This window comes from Stenella coeruleoalba (assembly GCF_951394435.1).
Source record: "Stenella coeruleoalba genome assembly, chromosome: 11".
Taxonomy (NCBI): domain Eukaryota; kingdom Metazoa; phylum Chordata; class Mammalia; order Artiodactyla; family Delphinidae; genus Stenella; species Stenella coeruleoalba.
Window position 1 is genome coordinate 24,342,923 of NC_137157.1, and position 23,927 is coordinate 24,366,849.

General features: G+C 38.9%; 1 protein-coding gene across 1 annotated transcript in view; it reads right to left on the bottom strand.

The window, feature by feature from the left end:
• Nucleotides 1-23,161, bottom strand: part of NEDD1 (NEDD1 gamma-tubulin ring complex targeting factor) — an 84,539-nt gene extending 61,378 nt beyond the window's left edge. Inside the window, exons 1-2 of the mRNA XM_079935997.1 lie at nucleotides 22,974-23,161; nucleotides 9,216-9,407 (exon numbers count right to left, since the gene is read on the bottom strand). Of these exons, the coding sequence (XP_079792123.1) occupies nucleotides 9,216-9,237 (22 nt within the window). The 5' untranslated portion in view covers nucleotides 9,238-9,407; nucleotides 22,974-23,161. The remainder of the gene's footprint in view (nucleotides 1-9,215; nucleotides 9,408-22,973) is intronic.
• Between the last annotated feature and the right edge of the window lie 766 nt (nucleotides 23,162-23,927).

The window sequence follows — 23,927 nt, forward strand, 5'->3', positions numbered from 1 at the left end:
TGAACTTCTATATTTCGATGGAAAGTGCTTTGTCTGATTGTATCCGTGTAAGGTTCACCTTTGGGTCAGGTAGCAGTCCTGTGCTTTCTAAACACAAAATAAAAGATGTTCTATATCACTTGGTTTCTAATAACATGCCATAGGCTTTGCTGCCACATCATGGGGTTGTACTACCTAACTGGCTTGGTGCACGCTTCCCATCTACTACAATAAAGGGTACATTAGGTTTGCTTTATGTGTACGGCTTGACTTTGAATAAGAACAGCTGTCCTCATTTGAAACTAAAGAAAAAACTAGGAATCATATCAGAGGGAACAATCCTTCACCTGATGACCTAATGGAGTTTTTTTCTTTTTTCCTTGAAATTTCCATGAGTCTAGACACATCTTTTGTGAAGAAAAAAATGCTTCCTGACTGTTAATTTGACAGCTGGAAATTTTTGCTCTGGGTCACCTGGACTTTCATCACTGATTTCAGCTTATGAAGAGGGGAGAGTTGCCTCAGAGAAACAATTTTTGAAGGTGGACTAATAATGGTCTGAGAGTGACTCATGATGCAGGAAGGTATGCACTAAGCAGAGTGTTGAAAAGAAAGAAAGTTGTCTGATATATTTCCTTCTCCTTGCTGAAGTATTGACCAGAAAAGGGCTTCTTGGGTACTAGTAAAATTCTATTTCTTTATCTAGGTGCTGCTTACTAGGTTCAATTTGAAAAAATTCATTGAGCTATGTACTTAGGATTTGTGCAATTTTCTGTACGTATGTTACACTTCAGTAAAAAGTAAACAACAACCAATAACCCTGCAACATTTCCACCCAACCTGGACAATACGCAGACACACATGCCTGTATGTGCGTGCGCATGTGAGTGCGCGTGTGTGCGCGCACACACACACACACACACACACACACACACACACTCATGCTCCCTCTTCACGCAAAGGGATTATTTTCCGAAGAGCATCTCTTTCTTTTCTATTGGACTAAAACTTCTCTTTCTTCTTTATTAGACTCTAAATTCCTTGAGAGTAGGACAAATGTCTTGTTTAGTTTGTACTCTATCAGAGCTAGCACGGAGAAGGTACTTGGTAAATATATGCTGAAGGAATAAATAACAAAACTAAAGAAATTAGGAACAGGTTTTAATGTCTCAGAATAGAAATACGATAAATTAGTATTCTTTGCATTGTAAAAGACAGTGACAGGGCTTCCCTGGTGGCGCAGTGGTTAAGAATTCACCTGCCAATGCAGGGGACACCAGTTCGAGCCCTGGTGTGGGAAGATCCCACATGCCGCGGAGCAACTAAGCCCATGCACCACAACTACTGAGCCTGCGCTCTAGAGCCCACGAGCTGCAACTACTGAAGCCCACGTGCCTAGAGCCCGTGCTCCGCAACAAGAGAAGCCACCGCAATGAGAAGCCTGCGCACTGCAACTAGAGAAAGCCCACGCGCAGCAACAAAGACCCAACGCAGCCATTAATTAATTAAAAGACAACTACGTCTATGACTATCTTAGACATTGGCCAGGTTCTACAGGCAGTTTGAATCTCATAATCCTGGCAAGTATTAAATACAATGTTTCACCAACCAAACCAGCCTATTCCTCAGTATTACCAGATAAATGTCAGGAAGAATAAGGTCTCTTGTTATTTAAGGACTGCCTTTAAAGGGTGTTGTAGCTGCGGTACTGTGGGGCAAGATGGATGGGCTGAGAATTGGGGCGGGGGACATAGCACACAGCACTGCCTCCATCCCTTAATTTATGTCATGAGAAGAGTCACTGATATTAGAGAGGCCTGACCTGTCATGTACAGTTTATAGTTTTTTTGTTTGATTTTTTAACCTTTATCTTGAAAAAAAGAAAAAATCCATGCTTAGACTATTGAAGAATCAATAGAATAGAATGGGTAGAATGTTTTTAAATGTTTCTAGTTGGAGATCTTCATTACTGTTTTTATATTAGGTTTTTAGAAAGGCCCTCTGGAATAACAGACATCAATGCCATGTTTTGAGAAGCAGGGGTGGAATGGTAATGTATTAGTTTTGTCTTTCTGTTTAACAAATTACTCTGGAAAGTAACGGCTTAACACACAATAAATACTTTTTATTTCTTATAGTGCCTGTGAGTCAGGAACTTGGGAGCAGCTATGTTGTGCAAACTGAGGCTCAAAAGATTAATTAACCAGTCTAAAGTTATACAATTAATAAACAGCAGGGCCAGGATTTGGAAACAAGTTTTCTGACTCTTAATGACCAAGGATGACACAAGTGGCCAGGATACCAGTTAGGAAGCTATTGCAATAGGTGAGGCAAGAAATAACTTGGGACAGTTACAATTTACAGTACAGGTACAACTGGAAATATTTTGGCAGCCAATTGCAGAACTATGCTGAGAGCTGGGCAAGAGGGACTCCTGCCCCAGGCACAGTGCTTTAGAAAGCTGTACTCTGGGCACTCCCCTTCCCACAGAGCCAGATCCATAGGCCTAAGGAGACTGGCCTGCTGGAGCCCACGCTCCCCGCTTTAACCTCAGGTGCACAGAACCATAGAATTCCCTGTCTAGACTGCCCTCAGCTCATATCCAGAACCTTCATGGGATTCTTCTCCAGGTTCTTGCTGTTGAAGCCAGAACTTGGTATTTGTATACACAACTCAGGCCAGAGAAGGGGCCACAGTTGCCTGGTTGCCAAAGGTTTGGACAGAACTTCATAGTCAGGCGGGGCACGGGGAGGGTGGCGGGGAACATGCATGTGTATGAGGCCTATCACAGTGCTGGGTGGAGCCAGGTGCAAAAAGAGAAAGGAGACAGGCCACAGCTGGGGGCATCTCACCTTGTACAGCCAAGTTCCTGCACAGCACATCAAGGAATCTGAGAATCCTGCATCCACATCGGGCCTTCCAGGTCATGATGTAAGTATATTTGTCTAGTTAGGATGACAGAATATATTTTAGCTTAAAAAATTATAGCTTGACTTATAACTTTTAAGTATTTGAATATATGCTCTATTTATACCCTGGTTGATTGAATATGATCATATTGGAGATTTATTTTTCTGGCAATATTTTTGCCCAGATAATCTCCAAATTCTCCTACTATGAGCCCCTAGAAATGCTGGGTAAATGTAACAAATATACCTTTAAGTAATAAGATTTCTTATTCTAAGAAATCCCCAAAGAAGGAAAGGGAGAAATGAAATCCCAGGTAGAGAGAGTAGGAGCTGATTCTGTAGCCTCACTGGATGAAGCATTTGCTTTGGTTAACCTAAGGGTGTAGGTTTTAGTAACTGTGAGGCCTGGGACTGCAGAGTGGCAAGTTAGAACAAAGATCCTTGCATAAAGCTGAGATCCTCAAAAGACTGTGTGGCTGGCAGAAAAATGGCTCCCCAAAGAGTTCCATATCCTAACGCCAAGAATCTGTGGATGTTACCATAAATGGCAAAGGAGAATTAAGGTTGCTCATCAAGTGAGTTAGAATAACAAGGTTATCCTGGGTTATCTGAGTGTTCTCAGTGTTATCACAAGGGTCCTTAAAAGTGGAGGAAGAGTAAATTGATACGGCCACTATGGAGAACAGTATGAAGGTTCCTTAAAAAAGTAAAGGTAGAACTACCATACAACCCAGCAATCCCACTACCGGGCATATACCCTGAGAAAACCGTAATTCAAAAAGAGTCATGTACCACAATGTTCATTGCAGCTCTATTTACAATAGCCAGGACATGGAAGCAACCTAAGTGTCTATCGACAGAAGAATGGATAAAGAAGATGTGGCACATATATACAGTGGAATGTTACTCAGCCATAAAAAGAAAGGAAATTGAGTTATTTGTAGTGAGGTGGATGGACCTAGAGTCTATCATACAGAGTGAAGTAAGTCAGAAAGAAAAAAATAAATACCATATGCTAACACATATACATGGAATATTAAAAATAAAAAGGTTCTGAAGAACCTAGGGGCAGGAGAGGAATAAAGATGCAGATGTAGAGAATGGACTTGAGGACACAGGGAGGGGGAAGGGTAAGCTTGGACGAAGTGAGAGAGTGGCATTGACATATATACACCACCAAATGTAAAATAGATAGCTAGTGGGAAGCAGCCGCTTCCCCCTTAAAATTTCCTAATCATAGTAAATAAAGTGTCAAATAGAAGTTCACACCTCTAGAGAATCAGCTACCTACCTTGGACATGTTAGTCGATGCCCAGCACTCCACTGATAAGACACCCAGTAATCTTTTTTTGCCCATTTCCAACTTATGGATAATTTTTCTTAACATCCCAAAGTTTAAAAATACCCCTAATAAACTCCATTTACACATCTATTAACATAAAAATTAGCCCTTCATTTTACTCCATGGGTTTTTCCCAGAATAACTTTAAAGAGAATAATACTTCAGTTGGTAGTAAGAAATAATACTATCAGGCTACTCAAAATTGGTATAGCTAAGGTATAATAGGCTTTCATTTTATCATAAAAATTAACATCAATGCCACAACGCTAGTGAATGTTTGCAAAGATTACTACATCTTTCCTGCCACTTTCAATCTAGTCTCCCTACTGCAGCCACAGAGATCTGAAATGCAAATATGACTGCTACTTCCTGGCTGCAAGTCCTCTCTAGCTTTGTTACCAAAAGTTCAGCCTCTTTGTACACGGGTGCCAAATCAAATCTTGGAGACAGAGTTTTGGGTGAAGTAGAAAAGGATAGCTGGACTTACCTGGTGGCGCAGTGGTTAAGAATCCGTCTGCCAGTGCAGGGGATATGGGTTTGAGCCCCGGTCCAGGAAGATCTCATATGCCATGGAGCAAATAAGCCCGTGCTCCACAACTACTGAGCCTGAGCTCTAGAGTCCGCAAACCACAACTACCGAAACCTGCGTGCCTAGAGCTTGTGCTCCGCAACAAAAGCCACCACAATGAGAAGCCTGCCCACGGCAATGAAGAGTAGCCCCCACTTGCCGCAACTAGAGATAGCCCGTGCACAGCAACAAAGACCCTATGCAGCCAAAAATAAACAAATAAATTTATAAAAAAGAAAGAAAGAAAAGGATAGCTTTATTGCTTTGCCAGGCAAAGGGAGACACACCGGGCTTCTACCTCAAAAAACTGTGTGTCCCAACCCAGGAGGATTTGATGAGGGGTCTTATAACAATGGTTCAAAGGTAGGGTCTCTGACAAGATTAGGGTGTGAGCAGGGCTTGCATTCCCTTAATCTCGCCTCAGGTCTCCTAATCTTGATGAGCTTCTCTGGTCTTTTGAATCTTGCCTCAGCTGATTTCTTGGCTGCCCCTCCCTTGATGAGCAACTGTCCGAATCTGGAACTCTGGGAACATGAGGCTGGAGTCCTGCCTACAAGAAATGGGGGACAAAAGGGCCTCCATGCCTGGGAGGCCCACAGGGCCTCACTCGTTTTCAGCTTTCACAACTCCTTAATATGCCCCATACAGTAATTTGTGCCCAGATGCCTCTCTAGCCATTTCTCTCACAGCCCTGACCCCAGTACCCAGGCTTGTGCTACACCAGCAAAATTGAACTTCTTTCCATTTCTGGAAAAGCCACCCTCCATTTTGCCTTGAGGTGTCCAAATTATACTATTGTCTTAGTCTAGGCTGTTTTCCTCCACTTCCAGAGGCTACTTCTTACTTGTATATCTATACCTAGGATTAGTTTAAAAATTGTCTTAGCCCAGGTTTCCCAGACAACAGAGTTTAGGGCCAGAAATCAGTGCTGGTACTTCACAGAGGAGGCAGGGAGGGATAATCTAGGGCGAGTAAGTGGGGGAAAGACTTGAGTGAAGGAGGAAAGGATGTGAACCATGTTACCACACTGGCTACTGTTTCCTGATGCGCCTGGAAGAGATACATCAGTTTGCTCAGCAAATGTGTTTGCTGAGTATTTAGAAATCCTCAAGATGACTGTACAGAGAAACAATGCCTCCGACTGAGAGGAAGGGAGAAGGGGAATCTGTTTGCCCGGACCCCATCTGCCTCTTGCTTCCCACTGGACAAAGTCCACCCATATGGAGTCAACTGCCCCACTCTTTTAGGTCATGTCATCTGGCCCTTTCTGAAACCTCTCAGGATACCGGATTCCATATCCCACAGTGTACTGTCTAGGGGATCAAAATATGCCACCCCAAAATATGCCACTTAAGCATAAGGGTTATTTTGAGCTAAAAGCATTTGAGATTCAACAGATGCAAAAAGAAGCCTTCCCAGAGCTTCTCTTATCTATCAAAGAGCAGGAACTTCTGAGAAATGAGGACTGCCAATAAATCCCCTCTCTCAGGGAAGTTTATGGCCGTGAAGAAGATAAAAGTTGGCACCGAGATGGGCTGAACAAACAAAATATATTCCAGTGGTTTCCCCCATATATTTACTTTCCCCCAGTTTGCCACCCTTGGAAAACTTAACCTTTTTTTTTTTGTCTTGTCATTTCTCTAGGAATTTATCATCCTTTGTTAAGATGCTCTATAAGCCCAAGTTCTAACCACCCCTTTGAGTTACTTGTCACTGAGTTTCTCCCATGTGTATTCATGTCACACACCTTAATACATTCTGTTTTTCTCTTGTTAATCTGTCTTTTGTCATCTAGTTCATAGAGCCTTAGTCAGTGAACCTAGAAAGGAAGAGAAAACAGTACTTTTTTTTTCCTTCCCTAAAAGTGTTTCCAGAGTGAGGGGTTAAATGTGCTCGTTTGGGTGCTCTGAGCAGCAGATTCAGGGCTGTATTCGATGTCCAAGATATTCATAGGGTGAAAGAACTATGAGGGAAATGGGGGAAGGAAAAAAGGTGGAGAAAGCATAGGGATGTAAAGCATGATGGAGACAGGGAAGGAGGTTCTAAGAAAGTTTCAGTCAGGATGCTGGGGAATTGCAGGGCCAAAGTCACCTCTCACAGGAGTCCCACGTCTCATGGGGACAGGCCTGCTTCAGTATCCCTGTGTTGCTTAGTCACTGGCTGAGAGCAGTCTGGGGAACAGGGCAAATTTCTATTCTCGTTATCAGAAAACAACTTTTACTGCATTTAAAAACAAATTTAAAAATTACATATGTGGCTATTCCCACTTGATGCAAGGATTTTCAGAATAGAATCTGAATAGATTTTCAGAAATCTTTTAAATGTGACCGAGAGGAGCATCTCTAAATATTCTAAAGTTTGAGCAGCGCAAACCAAACTCAAAATTAGAATCTTTATGTCAAACTCGAAGTAACTGCCAAACTTAAATTAAAAACCATCTTTCAGTATGCAACACCATTAGAGTAAACTTCGCTGTAATTCCATCTTCCCCCATGTCCTCCCCCAAGGCTCTGTAGGTTAGTTTCTATCTCTTGCCAGCTCTGTGTTAATTCCAACATTCTGGGATTGGAATGCGGTTTCTGTTTTTATATCACCTTTGGCTCGGAATTCCCAGGTCTCTGAATTAATTCAGTTTATGGATCATCTTCCCTCCTGCACCCTAGTCCGGGACCAGTCTTCCCTGATTTCCGCATTGATGTCTGTCTTTCACAGAAGGCATCTGTGTGTGGAGCAAGGGAAGGGACTTTAAGTCTCTCTGTTGCTTCTCACCCTTTTCCCCTCAGGGTTGTTTCTTTTCCTACTCCACCTTTCCATTGGTCTCCCCAGTAAATGAATTTCCCTTTAGCTCTTCCTGTAAAACAATTTAGACCACTACCTCCTCCTTGCTCAGGGCTTCCATTTACTTATACTTAATATGCTCTGTAAACAACGGACCATTTTCTCCAGCTCTTCTGTCTAGAGAAGCACCAAGCTCTGCTACCAGTCTCTGAAATTATATAGCTGAAGCAAGAGATCGATTCAAAGGTAACTGAAAAAAATTGATGCCACCCTCTTCCCCACTCTTCTCTAGGTCCCTACAGAGGCTGGTGAGGGGCAAAGTGCCCTCCATCGTGGGATGGGTCTCAAGGCAATTTCAAAGGGGGAAGGGATCAGTATATTCCCTACTGAATAAATTATGTTTCCCTCCTCACTTTTGAAAGCAGATGCTCCTAAAGTCAGTTTTGGTTTTAAATAACACATTTTTGTCCTCTTCATTTCACATCTGTTACATCACTACACCAGCACATATTTAATAAAGAAGTCCATGCTAATCATTAATTATGATACCAACATACCAGTTGCATTGTATTCTAATGTAACTCACACTTGTGGATTTCAAAGAGCTCGCCCAGATTTAATTAATCCTCAGCTTTGCAAATGAAAAGCATCAGTTTCTACCGGGCATGAGTTTGTGTTTCTAATCTGTTCCTTAAGGTCACCTCATTTTTCTTGAAAATGTACATTTATAATTTAACATTTCAGATCTTTCACATTCCCTATTAAGCAATTATTTTGATTACTTCATTATCTTTCTTTTTTTTCCGCTAGACTATTTAGGTTGGTTTCTGCCTACCGCTGGCCAAGTGTAATTCCAACATTCTCTCTCACTCTCTTTATTATCATGATTTGCATTAGCAAGGGATTCATTTTCATTCTGGAGACTGAAAACAATTTCATTATCTGATAAAAATTACCTTTTCATATGCTGTAAGAAGCAATTCTCCTCATTTATGGTCTCATTAGGCATTTCATCTACCCAATACATCTTCTCAATTCTTCCTCTTTCCGGAAGTAGTCGTTCTGGGCTCAACTAACAATATCTTGGGCTAGGGATTCTCATTTTCGCCTTTCTTCCCTCTTTTGTTCTTTCTTTCCCTAGCGAAGTAACTTGCATCATCTCCTCCCGTGAACCCTTGTTAGTTCCCTCTCTTCCTAAATATTTCGTTCAGGCTTTGTTCTAACATCTTCATTGTTGTACCATGAATTGTAAGTCTGCATTTCTGTTGTCCTTAATAGACTAGCAGCATCTTATGGGCTGGGCCACAGCTCACAGATCTGTGTTTCCAAAGCCTGGCACTGTGTTTAGTGTATAGCAATGACCAAAAAATGTGTATTGAATGAAATGAAGGATTAAGTACACATGCAAAACTCACTTTTATTTTGAAATTTTATTCTTTTCAAAAGACAGGAATGACTGGAGAAGCCAAAGCAACTTGATAAGGAAGTAGATCAGTTGGACAAACTGAGAGGAAGCTGAAGAGAGAGACAGATCTGTGAGTAACAGGAAGGGAAGTAGTTAAACTGCCTCAGTGGCAGCTAAAATACCCTGATGGCTGCAAGAGGCCAGTTGAACAAGAGCAAAAACTCAAAGCAATACCTGGAGCTCTTGGATACATCATGAATGATCAGATGGGGCGAGATCCGAGTCTGAACTGGAGCCTGCTGTGCAAGCAAGATATTGAATAGTGACTATTTCTTCTCAGCAAATCTCCAAAAGCTGACAGACATTGCTGAAAAATTCCTCAGTCTAGTGTCACCGTCTTGATTTATTTCTCAGTTTTACTCATCCCTTGAGGAGGAATAAAAGAGCAATCAGAATACTTCCTTTTCACCATAAGTGTGCTAGAAAAATAAACAGTCCCACAAGGGATCCACTTATGATTTTTCCACTTTACAATGGTGCAAAATCGATATGCATTCAGTAGAAACCATACTTTGAATTCTGAGCTTTTCCTGGACTCGTGATATAGGGTACAATACTCTCTGACGATGCTGGGCAGCGGCAGTGAGCCGCAGCTCCCAATCAGCCACGTGATCACGAGTGTCCACAACTGATACACTCATAGCCATTCAGGACCCATACAACCATTCTGTTTTTCACTTTCACTACAGTATTCAATAAAATACCTGAGATGTTCAACACCTTATTATAAAATAGGCTTTGTGTTACATGATTTTACCCAACTGCAGGTTAACGTAAGCATTTTAAGCATGGTTAAGGTAGGCTAGGCTAAGCTCTGATGTTCGGAAGGTTAGGTGTACTAAATGCATTTTTTTACTTATGATATTTTCAACTTACATCAGGTTTATCAGGATGTAACCCCATGGTAAGTAGAGAGATATCTGTTATAAGGAATGCTGAAGCACCATCCTGTGGCATTGGGGTCAATTCCATGGGAATGTGTGCACACCCCCCCCACACACACACACACACTCTTCTTTCCCTGACATTGTTTTGGGACCAACTGGCAGTCTGATGTAAACAATTTATAGCAGATATTTAAAAGGTAATTAAATGGATAAAGAAAATGTTGTATATATACACAATGGAATATTACTCAGCCATAAAAAAGAATGAAATAATGCCAGTTGCAGCAACATGTATGGACCTAGAGATTATCATACTAAGTGAAGTAAGTCAGATAGAGAAAGACAAATACCATATGGGATCACTTATATGTGGAATCTAAAAATAATACAAATGAATTTATTTACAAAACAGAAACAGACTCAGACATAGAAAACAAACTCTATTTATTCTCTTATTCCTCTCTTTGTAGGATGAGTAACCAACCCAGATTGCCTGGGACTTTTTCCAATTTGGGGATTGTCCTGATTTTTGCACTGAAAGTTCATGTTCCAAGAAACATCTCAGTCCTGGGCAAAGTAGAAAGACTGTTAACTCTATCATTTTGTCTCAAATAGTTTTACCTGTCTCTCTGAAGCAACAAAGCCAGCCCACACCTATGGCTCACAGAAGCCACCTGCTCCAATAGACATATCAAACAACTTCCAAATCAAGACAACTCTCCCTATACCAGATGTTGAAAAAATAAACCTTTATCAATTAGATGCATACACACTTGGGATTGTTCTGTCATCTTAATGAACTGATGTTTTTATAATTATGAAATGTTCTGTTTTGCCTCTGGCAGTAATCCATGCCTTGAGATATACCTTGATGTTAATAGAATCACACCAGCTTCCTTATGTTAAGTGTTTGTATGGTATACATTTCTCCATCCTTTTATTTTCTTCTGTGGTACCTAATTTGCTGTTAAGTTCATCCAATGAATTTTTAATTTCAAATATTATAGTTTTCAGTTTGAGGATTTCTATTTTTTTTTTTACTAGTTTCCATATCTTTCCTGATATTCCCAATCTCATCACCCATTTTATCAATCTTTCCCAGTAGATTCTTCACATGTATATCATAGTTATTTTAAAGTCTTTATCTGCTGATTCTAACATCTGGGACTTTGTGGATCTGTTTGATTGTTTTTTCCCTTGATTGTGGGCCACACTTTCCTGCTTCTTTGTATATACAGTAATTTTTCCTGGTATACTGTACATTGTGGGCTGTAGATGATATGTTACCTTCCTTTGGAAAGTGCTGAGTTTTGTTCTAGTAGACAAACTACTGATGAATCACCTTGATCTTGTGGAGCCTTGATGGGATGGGCTTATTGTTGTTTTGCCCTTGGGCCTCAGTTGTAGTCCTTAGTCCTGCATCTTTATTCTTAAGGTGTGGCCCTCTTAGGGTTTCAATGGAAAGCACAAAGAATTCAGTACGTTCCTACTTGGCTGGACTTGAATTCCAAACTTGTCTCCCCAGCACCAAGCACTGGATGAAATCTCTGCTCAGTACCTTTAATTCCACTGGTGTTTTCCACTGGATTCCTCGAGGTCTCATTGTGGGCACCTGCAGTTTGGTAGTCAGCCAACAATTTGAGGAGAATTTGTCCACAGATTTGGGGGCTCCCCGCCCTGCCTTCTTATTTTCTGGAACATCCCTCTTTAATTTCCAGCAACTCCAGCAACACCACACTCTGACTTCTGAATTTTCAATCCAATCAGTCAGCCTCTTCCTGACTGGGCTCTGTTTCTTAAGTACATTACAAAATGAGGAGTGTCCTCAAGGAAAAAGCTGTCCAATGTGGATCTAACCTACTTTGTTTCCCTTATTGCAAGAATCATGTCCCCTCCAGTGTCTGCATCTTTTTAGTCACTCCCCAGGACTTTCAAACAGTTATTTAATTCTGATCTTATAATTGTTTATGCTGTTTTTTTAGTCAAAAACTCAAAACTGTGATGGGTAGACGGTCGTTCAATAAATGCTACTCTGCTACTACCAGAAACGAACTCCCCTTATTACTGAAAACAAACAAACAAAATTATGGTCTTTGTAGGCAGAACTGAACTTTCATGGAAGGTGTGTGTAATATTGTAAGAATGTAATAATAGTAATGATAGTAGGAGATCGCCATTATTGATCTCTAGCCCACTGTTTTTGGTGCTTTATCTATCCCGAATTTACAGATGAGAAAACAAGTACACACAGGTTAAGAAACTTGCCAAGTTCATAAAGGTGGTAAATAGGAAAACCAGAACTCCAACCCACATGGACTGATGGCTCTCTTAACCACTAAGCTATGATGCTACTTAAGTGGGGGCTGGTTTTTCCTTGATGGGGACAGTCCAGAGGGAATTCAGCTTAGAGAATTCAACTGAATAACCTTTCTGGTTCTTTTAAACCTGTGAATCCACTATTCTATAAAAATTATAACCCTCTATCAGAAAAAAATTAACTTTTATGTTAGAAAAATTATTCTCCCTCAATCAGAAATCCAGAAAAGGTACACATAATAAGAGTATTTGCATGCCTACCCATCTCTTGTCAAATCAGTTCTTTTTTCTCTCCTTTAGAATTTGACTTACAGCACCTCAAGCAGAACTATATATTTGTGGTTGCCTGATTGCTGCAGTGCTAGTTGCATCTTGTGTTCGTTCTGAATGCAGTATCAAGATTCATAAACCAATTTACTTCAAGCAGTTCAGAGCATCAGCCTTTGAAGTTTTGAAGAATGGCCGTTTGGGTGTGTTTTTCCACACCACCCCAAATATATGTGAAAAATATTTTTAACCAGAGAAATTGCTCTAAGAAAAAAAAAACCACACACACTGAAGTATTTTTCCTCAGACAAAAACAAAACTGTTCTAAAGATCAATAAAAATACCCCTTTCCTTGACATCGCTCCCTTGCTACAATACATGCCTTCCAAATTGCTATAAACCAATTCATCAGAAATGGATAGTGTTTTGTGAAAATAAAATAAATGAAAAACCCTTGAAAGAATAGCCTACAGTCCTTGCAATGGTCTTTGAAATGTGTTATATTTTACTGTAGGCTGCTGGTGAAGACACAGTTTATTTAGAGCATATCCTCATGAGGAACCTCAGGAAAAACAGTTTTCTGGAATTAGTACCAGGAACAGCAGCACTTCTCCTAAGTCCATGGTCTGTGTTTCCCTCATTACAAAGATGATCTTGTAATGCATCATATTTACTTGCCAAAACATGTTGCAGGAAAGCACACAACTATGTGGCTGACCCCTAGTAAGACTAAAGCTTGTAACAGCATCTTTTTTCAAGAAATTAACGCAATGCCTGGCTCCATCTTACTTTCCTACTTTTATTTGTTTTATTGGCCTCATTTTTCTTACCTGGTTTTAGCGAATGCATATTTGTAAGCTACCTTAAATCCTTTTTCGGGCAAGTCTGAATAAAACCAACTAAATGCTCTCGATTTGACTGACACAGCTTTAAAAATAAGAACTACCAAACAGTAAATGAAAATTGAGAGGCAAGTGAAAACCTGACAAAAACTCACAAAACATATAAAAAGCATGAATAGCCTTGATCATGAGGAATCTTGGAAATCAACAAGAGGAAAATAGGTGAGCATACAAGTAAAAAATTGAGGAAAGGTTCTGAAGAAATATGAAAACAGAAAAAAATGCAATGGGAAGATAACAAATGCGAAAAAAAAAGTTCAATCTCAGTTGTAGTCAAAAACATGCAAATCAAAATTTAACAAGAAACTTTCCTAAACAATGGAAAAATAAATTTGTTTCCTTGAAATCCACCTACTTTGCTCCTGGATCTCAAGGAGGGGGACAGACATGTAAATAAGCATGTGTGGGATAGAGTGGGTGTGACAGAGCACACATGCGTTTACAGGGAAACACCAGGGGGAAGCGGAAGAGACAGGTTCATGGTAGGAGATATCCCAGCTGAACCTGAAAAGAAGAGCTGGAGGCATTAGATGTGAGTTTTTGAAAGCAGGGACTGCCTAAGTGGAGCCCATCAAGTGCACAGTCTCTGGCATATAGTGGGCACCTGATAAATATTTTTAAAATAAAGAGTGAGAAAGGACATGTCGGCTGGGAAGCAAAGACACAGAATAAAATCTATCAAATGAACAAGTGTATATATGAATAAATGAGCCATTTGTCAGGGAAATACTAATGCATCTCTGAAAGAGAGATCAAATGACAGCCTCCAAAGGACAAAACAAAGATTTGGTTTTTTTCCTTTCCTATGATCATTACCATACACTTTATTACTCGGACAGAGAACTCTGGACAATTGCTTTGGATCCACTTACATCCTGATTTTTCTAACTGCATTTCACTCCAACCACCAGGCCTAAATATTCCCAACTCAGGCATTTTCCCAGCCAATAGACTCTGAAAAGGCCCATCTGTGCTCCACCTTTAGGGAATAGGGATAGTTGCCGCAAATCTCAGTACTTTTCAGTCTGAAGATGGTTTTTTTCTGGCTATTAGGGAAAACAGATGTGCTATAGGGAATACATTTATTTATTTATTTTTAATAAATTTATTTATTTTTGGCTGCGTTGGGTCTGCGTTGCTGTGCGCGGGTTTTTCTCTAGTTGCAGAGATCAGGGGCTACTCTTAGTTGCAGTGGCGTGGGCCTCTCATTGCAGTGGCTTCTCTTGTTGCGGAGCACAGGCTCTAGGTGAGCGGCCTTCAGTCGCTGTTGCTTATGGGCTCTAGAACACAGACTCAGTAGTTGAGGCACACGGGCTTAGTTGCTCCGGGGTATGTGGGATCTTCCTGGACCGGGGCTTGAACCTGTGTCCCCTGCATTGGCAGGCGGATTCTTAATCACTGAACCACCAGGGAAGGCCCCGAGGATACATTTAAATGTTAACATTGGTTGCTTCACAGTAGCAGATTTCTGAGTAACTTTTATTTTCTACTTTGTACCTTACAGTATTTTGCAAATCCTCTACATCAGTTCTGAATTGCTTTTATAATGACAAGAAATCAGGTCAAGAAATTCCTGTGAATCTGTTGGGGGAGAATTAACTTAGGAAAGTTGTGGCACTACTTAGAAATCTACTGAGTTTTCACATTGTTGACCATTTAAAGGGAGGGTTCAGGGTGATTTGTACTTGAGCAGAATATGGTTTTAGACATGCTCCATTCTAAGCCATTAAATAAAAAATGTATAAATGTTATCTTAAATATCAAACACAACCAAAGGCAATTTTATAGCAATTAATTTTGTGTCACCTCCAAAGCTCCAGTTGAAAATGTCCTTGTTGTAATAAAATTCCTACGCTTCTTAACCCAGCATTTTAAGTAATGAATTTAATTATGAAGAAAACTGCTGTCACTAAAGCCTTCTTCTCAATCATACCTGTGTTTATGACAAAAAAAAAAATCTGTTGCCATGGAAATTTTAGTGTCAAAGTTGCAACTCATAAAGCTTTACTGAAGTGTAAAGTAAAAATAGGAAGTGATCTTTAGCAAAGAGAAACTTCTTCCTTAATATATTTTTAAAAACATTGAAATTATGGACAGCAGCTAGACCTTACAAGTGAACTCATTTTGCATAACCAAAAAATCATGTGAAAAGTTTGGCAAATATCTAATTTTGGAAAATCAAATAATTTAAAGTATAACTAGGGAACTCACAAAAGGCAGGAATTGCACTGGCAATCCACCTCAATTTAATTAAACATTTACTGAGGCTCTACTATCTTATATTAAAAATTAATATATTCATAGACAGAGTTTTCTAAAATTGGGCACCTATATAGCTTGACATTAGTTTTTAAATTGTTTTTAGTTGTCATTAAAACCCCAAATAATGGAACCAGATATGAATGACACAGTTACAGTTGTATAATGAGACCAGGATCATTACTCACATTTAATAGTTATTTACTGATAGGTGAGCCAGTAACCATACTAAGCTTGCCAGCCAACAAGATGAGGAAGGTAAACAATGTGTTTCTTTTTAATTTATGAAATATTTCATGTATACAAAAAAGTAGAAACCAATATAACAAACAGCTTAAGAAAGGAAATTTTACAAATGAAACCTCTTGGGCATTCTTACTTGACCTCATTTCCTTCCTTCATCCAAGAGGTGACCACAAACTTGAATTTGGTATTGACCATTAATTAACCTGCCTTTAAAAAGAAGTTTAGTATATATTTATACATCTATAAATATTATATATTATATCATTTTTCCTGTTTTCAAAACTTTAAATAGTATCTCCCTATATGTATCCTTCTATATCACTTCATTTTTTTCTTTTGCTCAACCTACTTTTGAAGCATATCCAGATTGATGTATATCTCTGTAATTCATTTACAACTGCTCTGTGGTAGTCTATTATTCATTTATATGTTTTATATAATATTCTACTGTATGTTACACAATTATTTATTTATCCATTATCCACCTGAGGGATAGTCAGTAGGGTTTTGTGTGTGTGTGTGCGCACTATTGTAATCTATGCCTCAGTGAACATTTTTGCATAAGTTTCCTTGGGCATATAGGTGGGCGCTTCTTTCGGGGATATATCACAAGCATTTCAAATATAAGAAAATGAAAAAGGGTGGTTAAACAGTAGACTTCTGGATCCACTATTTTCTTCCCTAACTCCCAGTTAGTGGCTTGTCCAATCCTATGCACACAAAGATAAAGTTTAAAATAATATTTTATTTTTCTACAGATTGAAGATGTTCATGATGACATTATGTATATTTCACCTACGTTTCCAGGCTTGTGGACACCTTGTAGATTAAAAGATACATCAACAAAAAATGATGTACCTGTCTCAAGACAAATGAAAGCCAAAGGACTGTAGGGCGGGCTCACACACTTATGACACCCTTGTGCTAAGGTTATAAGACCTTGCTGTGAAATGTAACAATACAGAACTATGTGCCCTTGGGCATTTTTAAAAGCCAAATTATCAGGGCACCAGGAAGTACTCCAGGAGTTCTGGGAGCCTGTGCTCTGTCATTTGAGCTGCGATGGAGGGATCTGTATAATGCTGTCCAGAAGGGGAAAGAAGGGCAATGCAGACCAGAGGCAGAAGCCAAGTTTCTAGTACTCTCCAAAACTGTCCCATTTTTTTCCCCCTGCAATTCAGTGAAGGAGAACAAGTCAACCAGGCTGGGGAATATGGAAAGTGCCTACACGTGTACTGAACCGAGACTACTGCATTTAAGCCTCTGAATAGCTGGCAGGTGGTCAATTTCCTAAGCAATCTCTTGGAGATTGATATGGGGAAAGATATGGGGAGCACTGGGGTTTTATTACCCATCACTTAGATGCTAGCACCGGCTCCTCTTCTCTCGCTCCCTGCTTCCCTCCCCCTCTTTCTCCTTCTCTTCTTCCCATTTTACTTTGTCTCCTGTCATTCTCTGTTATAATTAAGACAAATAGAAAACATTGCAGGTGTCTGCTATAAAACATCTGCAGATACTGTACGTTGCATGGGGGAAAAAAAAGCAGCTGCAAATTGTGTAATTTGGTCTTTAAAGAAAGCCTGAAAGACATTTCCGGAAACAAATACATCTTTCATCCTGGTAGACGTTGAATTTTCTTTTTGTTTGTACTTCAGCCCAGTTCATCACCGTTTTCTCACTGCCTTGCACAGAAAGTTTCAGCGCTAACCAGCGACTGTTGTCCCTACTTTAGAAGAGATGGGGGATTTCTGGAATGATGGCTTAAAATGGGGAAACCGTGACTGCAGGGTCTGGTGCAGTTTTAGACAGTGTTTCTCTCAGTCAAAACAAAACCTAAGAATGACAGCATCTGTAAGTTACTAAATGTGGGAAGAAAGTAAAAATACGCTGAAATATTATCTGCAATAGTTGGAAGGGACCTGTCTTCCCCAAAGGAAAACAATGTATTGGCATGGATAACACTGGGGACACCCCATGCTTTCCTGGGTTATCCATTCAGTCTGCAAGTGATTTTTAACAATCTCTTTCTAGGGTGTTCCCCACTAGGTATTCCAGTTTTAGCTTGAGGTTCAGCTATGTCTTCCTCTCCCTTGATTTTCAAATTTCCCAAAGCAGTAGAGTAGGTACAAGGGCTGGGGAAGCCAGGTTAGCAACAAAGAGCTCAGATTCTCCAGTCAGAAAGAGCTGGGATTTAGATCCTGGCTCTACCTCTGAATATGATCATCGGACAAGTTGCTGAACTGCTTGATGCCTTTGTTTCCTCATCTGTAAAACAGAGCCAGTCATCCTATGTGCATCACACTCCTAATTCTTGTGAGTCCAGAAGGAGACAATGCATATGAAGTATTTACTTATACAGTGCCTTGTATGGTAAATGCTCCAGAAAGGATAGACAACAAATGCAGTGATAGTTTTTTTAAGGAACTTCCTTAAAAACTAGAACTAGAGTTACCATATGATCAAGCAATCCCACTCCTGGGCATGTATCTGGAGAAATACCTAATTTGAAAAGATACATGCACCCCAATGTTCATAGCAGCACTATTTACAATAGCCAAGACATGGAAGCAACCCAAATGTCCATCGACAGATGAATGGATAAAGATGTGATATTATACACAATGGAATATTACTCAGCCATAAGAAGATTGAAATAATGCCATTTGCAGTGACATGGATGGACCTAAAGATTATCATACTAAGTGAAGTAAGTCAGACAGAGAAAGACAAATATCATACAATATTGCTTATATGTAGACGCTAAAAAAATTATACAAATGAACTTATTTACAAAACAGAAATAGACTCACAGACATAGAAAACAAACTTATGGTTACCAAAAGGGAAGAGGGGGAGTAAATTAGGAATTTTGGATTAACAGATACACACTACTATATATAAAATAGATAAAACAATAAGGATCTACTATAGCAAAGGAAACTAAATTCAATATCTTGTAATAACATGTAATGGAAAAGAATCTGAAAAAGATACTCTTTTATATGTATACCTATATACATATATGTATATACATGTGTGTATATAAATATATATATGTATAACTGAATTACTTTGCTGTATACCTGAAACATTATAAATTCACTATACTTCAATAAAAAAATAAAATAAAACAAACAAAAAAATGATAGTGATAGTGATGGCGGTGGTGGTGGTGATACCTTTGCTTCCCCTCCTTTTAGAGCCCCATACTGTCACCTTGTCTGGGTCACGTATGTACATATATACATCAAAACATACTACATATGTACATCCACCCATCCAATTATTCATTCAACAAATATTATAGACCTTTATTAGGTGCCAGGCATCATTCTAAAGTTCTATAAAATACTACATGTATTTGTGTTCATTAATTTTTAAATAAAGAAAAACAAAAAGCATCCAATTAGTAAAAACTTAACAGAAATGAATAATGAAAGACATGCATATACATTCTCAGTAAATGAATATTAGGTTGAAGTGAAGGGCCTTGGTTATCAGTCAGGCTGTATTTCCACACTTATGTTAAATGTATAGTGCCTCCTGTTGTTCCTTTTGCCGCTGGTAGCTAACCTTTGCATAATAAATTAAACTTCCCTTGGGAGAAACACAAAACCCTTGAAAGCTTTCTCAATCCCAGCAGAGAAATTTATAAAGCCCAGTCCCGGGCCAAAGCATTTGGAAACCTTCACCACATTAGCACCATCACTTTCTGAATGGCTTTTCTGGCTGACCCAAATTTTATTTTGTTTGAGGGTATAGCCATCAGGCAAATTTTCTTTCTGAATTCAGTGGTAAATATTTTGTTCCTTTCTTTTTTACTACAACATGGTTTCCTGCTGGTCTTCTTGCCTTTGTTTCTTTCCTTTCCATTTTATACCGCATGCTCATCTTCCCTGAAAGCCAGGCTATCATTCATTTCATTCATTCATTCATTCTCTTTCACTCAATCAACACTTATCAAATGTCCACTAGCACCAGGAATGTGTCACTCTTCTCCTTAATCACCAGTAATGCTACCCTATCATATACTGAATCAAGGCCAAAGTCTTCACTCCAATTCCACCCTTAGAGTTTATCTTATTTCCATCATGACTGTCTAGATTGGTAGCAGGAGAGTCCTTTGCACATACACTATATTCATTTTCACTTTTATGCCTCTGTTCTCCAACAGCATCTTCCCTACCAGCAAATTTTCAACCATTATTACCCTTCTTATCATTAAAAGTCTTGCTCAAGACTCATTTCCTTTATGTAGTATTCTTGACAATTCTAGCTTGGTTATTCCCAGACTTTAGACTTCATGGAGTGTAAATGAAAAAACAAAACAAACAAAAAAGACAAAAACAAAACAAAAACCAAAACAGGGACCAATATAAGGTTGCTAGGTTGCTACTTTTTTCTTTTATTGTAAAGTAAGTACATTTTAAAATATGGGTTACCAGCTCCTATTATCACTACTCCATAAAAGAAAGGCCATTTTCATTTTTCACAGAACTAGAACAAAGAGTTTTTAAATTTGTATGGAAACACAAAAGACTCCAAATAGCCAAAGCCATCTTGAGAAAGAAAAACAGAGCTGGATGAATCAGGCTCCCTGACTTCAAACTATACTACAAAGCTACAGCCATCAAAACAGTATGGTACTGGCACAAAACCAGAAATATAGATCACTGGAACAGGATAGAAAGCCCAGAGATAAACCCACGCACCTATGGTCACCTAATCTATGACATAGGAGGCAAGGATATACAATGGAGGAAAGAAGTTTCTTCAGTAAGTGGTGCTGGGAAAACTGGAGAGCAACATGTAAAAGAATGAAATTAGAACATTCTCTAAAATCATACACAAAAATAAACTCAAAATAGATTAAAGACCTAAATGTAAAACCAGATACTATAAAACTACTAGAGGAAAACATAAGCAGAACACTCTTTGACATAAATTGCAGTAATATCTTTTTGGATCTGTCTCCTAGAGTAATGGAAATAAAAACAAAAATAAACAAATGGGGCCTAGTGAAACTTAAAAGCTTTTGCACAGCAAAGAAAACCACAAACAAAACAAAAAGACAACATCCAGAATGGGAGAAAATATTTGCAAATGATACAACTGACAAGGAATCAATCTCCAAAATATACAAACAGCTCATACAGTTCAATATCAGAAAAACAAATAACCCAATCGAAAAATGGGCAGAACATCTAAAAAGACATTTCTCCAAAGAAGATATACAGATGGCCAAAAGGCACATGAAAAGATGCTCCACATCACTAATTATTAGAAATGCAAATGAAAACAACATTAAGGTATCACCTCACACCAATCAGAATGGCCAAGAAAAAAACGTCTCCAAATAATACATGCTGGAGAGGATGTGGAGAAAAAGGAACCCTCTACACTGTTGGTGGGAATGTAAATTGGTACAGCCACTATAGAGAACAGTATGGAGGTTCCTTAAAAAACTAAAACAGAGCAACCATATGATCCTGCAATCCAACTCCTGCGCATATATCAGGAGAAAAAAATAATTCAAAAAGATACAAGCACCCCAATATTCATAGCAGCACTAGTTATTGTACAATAGCCAAGACAGGGAAGCAACCTAAGTGTCCATCGACAGATGAATAAAGAAGATGTGGTATACACACATACACACACACACACACACACACACACACACATATACACACAATGGAATATTACTCAGCCATAAAAAAGTTAAATAATGCCACTTGCAGCAACATGGATGGATCTAGCAATTATCATACTAAGTGAAGTAAGGCAGACAAAGACAAATATCATATGATATCACTTATATGTGGAATCTAAAAAATTATACAAATGAACTTATTTACAAAACACAAATAGACTCACAGACATAGAAAACAAACTTATGGTTACTAAAGGGGAAAGTGAGGGGGGATAAGTTAGCATTTGGGGACTGACATATACACACTACTATATAAAATAGATAACCAACAAGGACTTAACTCGTACAGCATAGGGAACTCTATTCAATATCTTGTAATAACCTATAATACAAGAGAATGTAAAAAAAGAATATATATATATATAACTGAAAACTAACACAACACTGTAAATCAACTGTATTTCAATAAATATTAGAAAAAAGAAAGGCCATTTTAACCCAAATAGGAAGGAGAAAATCCATAATCTTAGAATAAAGAGCAGTTCATTAAACACATTTAACTTTATAAAAAACATATTTATGTTTCCTTATTTTTTTCATTTTACCGTGAATATCCATTCATGAGCCAACATGTAGGAAGCACTTACATATAGCATTCTTTGATGCTAAACAAAGTGGATCAGAAGTGCATGATCTTCTTCCAATTTGGCAGGGAAATGACAACTCCTAGCAAGATGATTATTACTACTTCAGGTACTAAGTACCTTTTAATCATATCACTTAATTTAATCCTCACAGCAATTCTATTAATGTTCCCATTCTACAGGTAAGGAAAGGAAGGCTTAAAGAATTTGTTACTTTCTCCAAGTAGCAGAACTAGCAAGTGGTGAAGTTACTATTCAAATTCAGGTCTATATAGTTCCATAGCCCATGTTCTAAAACTTTATGCAATGCTATCCCTCAGAAGTGCAAAATATGAAAGGTCTAATTCACTGTAGATTTCTTCCTAAGCCACACAGACAAATTCCAAAGTTGACTGAACACTTCGAGTTGACTCAAAGTTTATCCAGAATTTTTCAACCTTGGCACAGATATTTTGAGCCAGATAATTTGTGGCTGTGGGGGGCTCTTCTGGACATTGCAGGATACTTCGCAGCATCCCTGGCTTCTACCCACTAGATGCCAGTTGTACTGCCTTCGCAGTTATAATAATCAAAAATATCTTCGGACACTGCCAAATGTCACCTGAGGGGCAAAACTGCCCCTAGTCAAGAACCACTGGTTTAATTCAGTCTTGCTGTATGGATGCATCTAAAGACCTAAACATTATACAAAAGTGGGAATAGTTGTACTGTGCACAAACATATTTTCTTTTTTTTTTTGTGGTACGCGGGCCTCTCACCGCTGTGGCCTCTCCTGTTGCGGAGCACAGGCTCCGGACGCGCAGGCTCAGCGACCATGGATGGCTCACGGGCCCAGCCGCTCCACGGCATGCGGGATCTTCCCGGACCGGGGCGCGAACCCGTGTCCCCTGCATCGGCAGGCGACTCCCAACCACTGCGCCACCAGGGAAGCCCCATATTTTCTATGAGTAGCTCTGTAAGATAGTTTTAATAAGCAACAGCATTGTCATTTAATTCAAATACCATTTAAAACATTACTCAAAACAATGTTTTTTTTAAGGAAATTTAGCTTATGAAAGAAAACAATTTTATTTTGCTTATTATAAGAGAATAGTTCCAAAAATTTATTTCAAACAAGAAAAGCAGTAACAATTAAATCCTTTATAAGGTTAACACATAAAGGATGTTCAGGGAATAATCGACACCATCCAGTTGAAAAGGCTTCCTTCTGATACGATACAACCACTAGCAAGATCAAAAAGTCTCTCAAGACTGAACATAGATGGCAGCGAGATATCAAATGGGACCTGAGAAAAAGCATAAAAGTGTTCATGAAATGCATTGTTCCGAACTGTTGACTGAAGTAATGTTCTCAAATACCAATTCCATGTAATAATTTTATGTGAAAGATTTTTAACTCTTGCCTAAGACAAATTTCACACAAATTTCACATCTCTACCCTGCTGAAATGTCACATATATCATTTTCTATCCCATGAAGATTCATATCTATGAGTCTATAAAAACAGCCTACAGATTCATATCTGTAAATGTATAAAAATGAGCCTACAAAACAGCAGACACTCGTATAAATATGGACCATTCGTGTTTATATAATCATTGTATATGATTGTAAGTGTAGGAATTTTGGCCCAGTTACTAATGAACCACTTTCCTCCATAACACATTGCTCAGTAGACAAATCTCCCTCCCTCATTTTGAGCTTAAATCCTG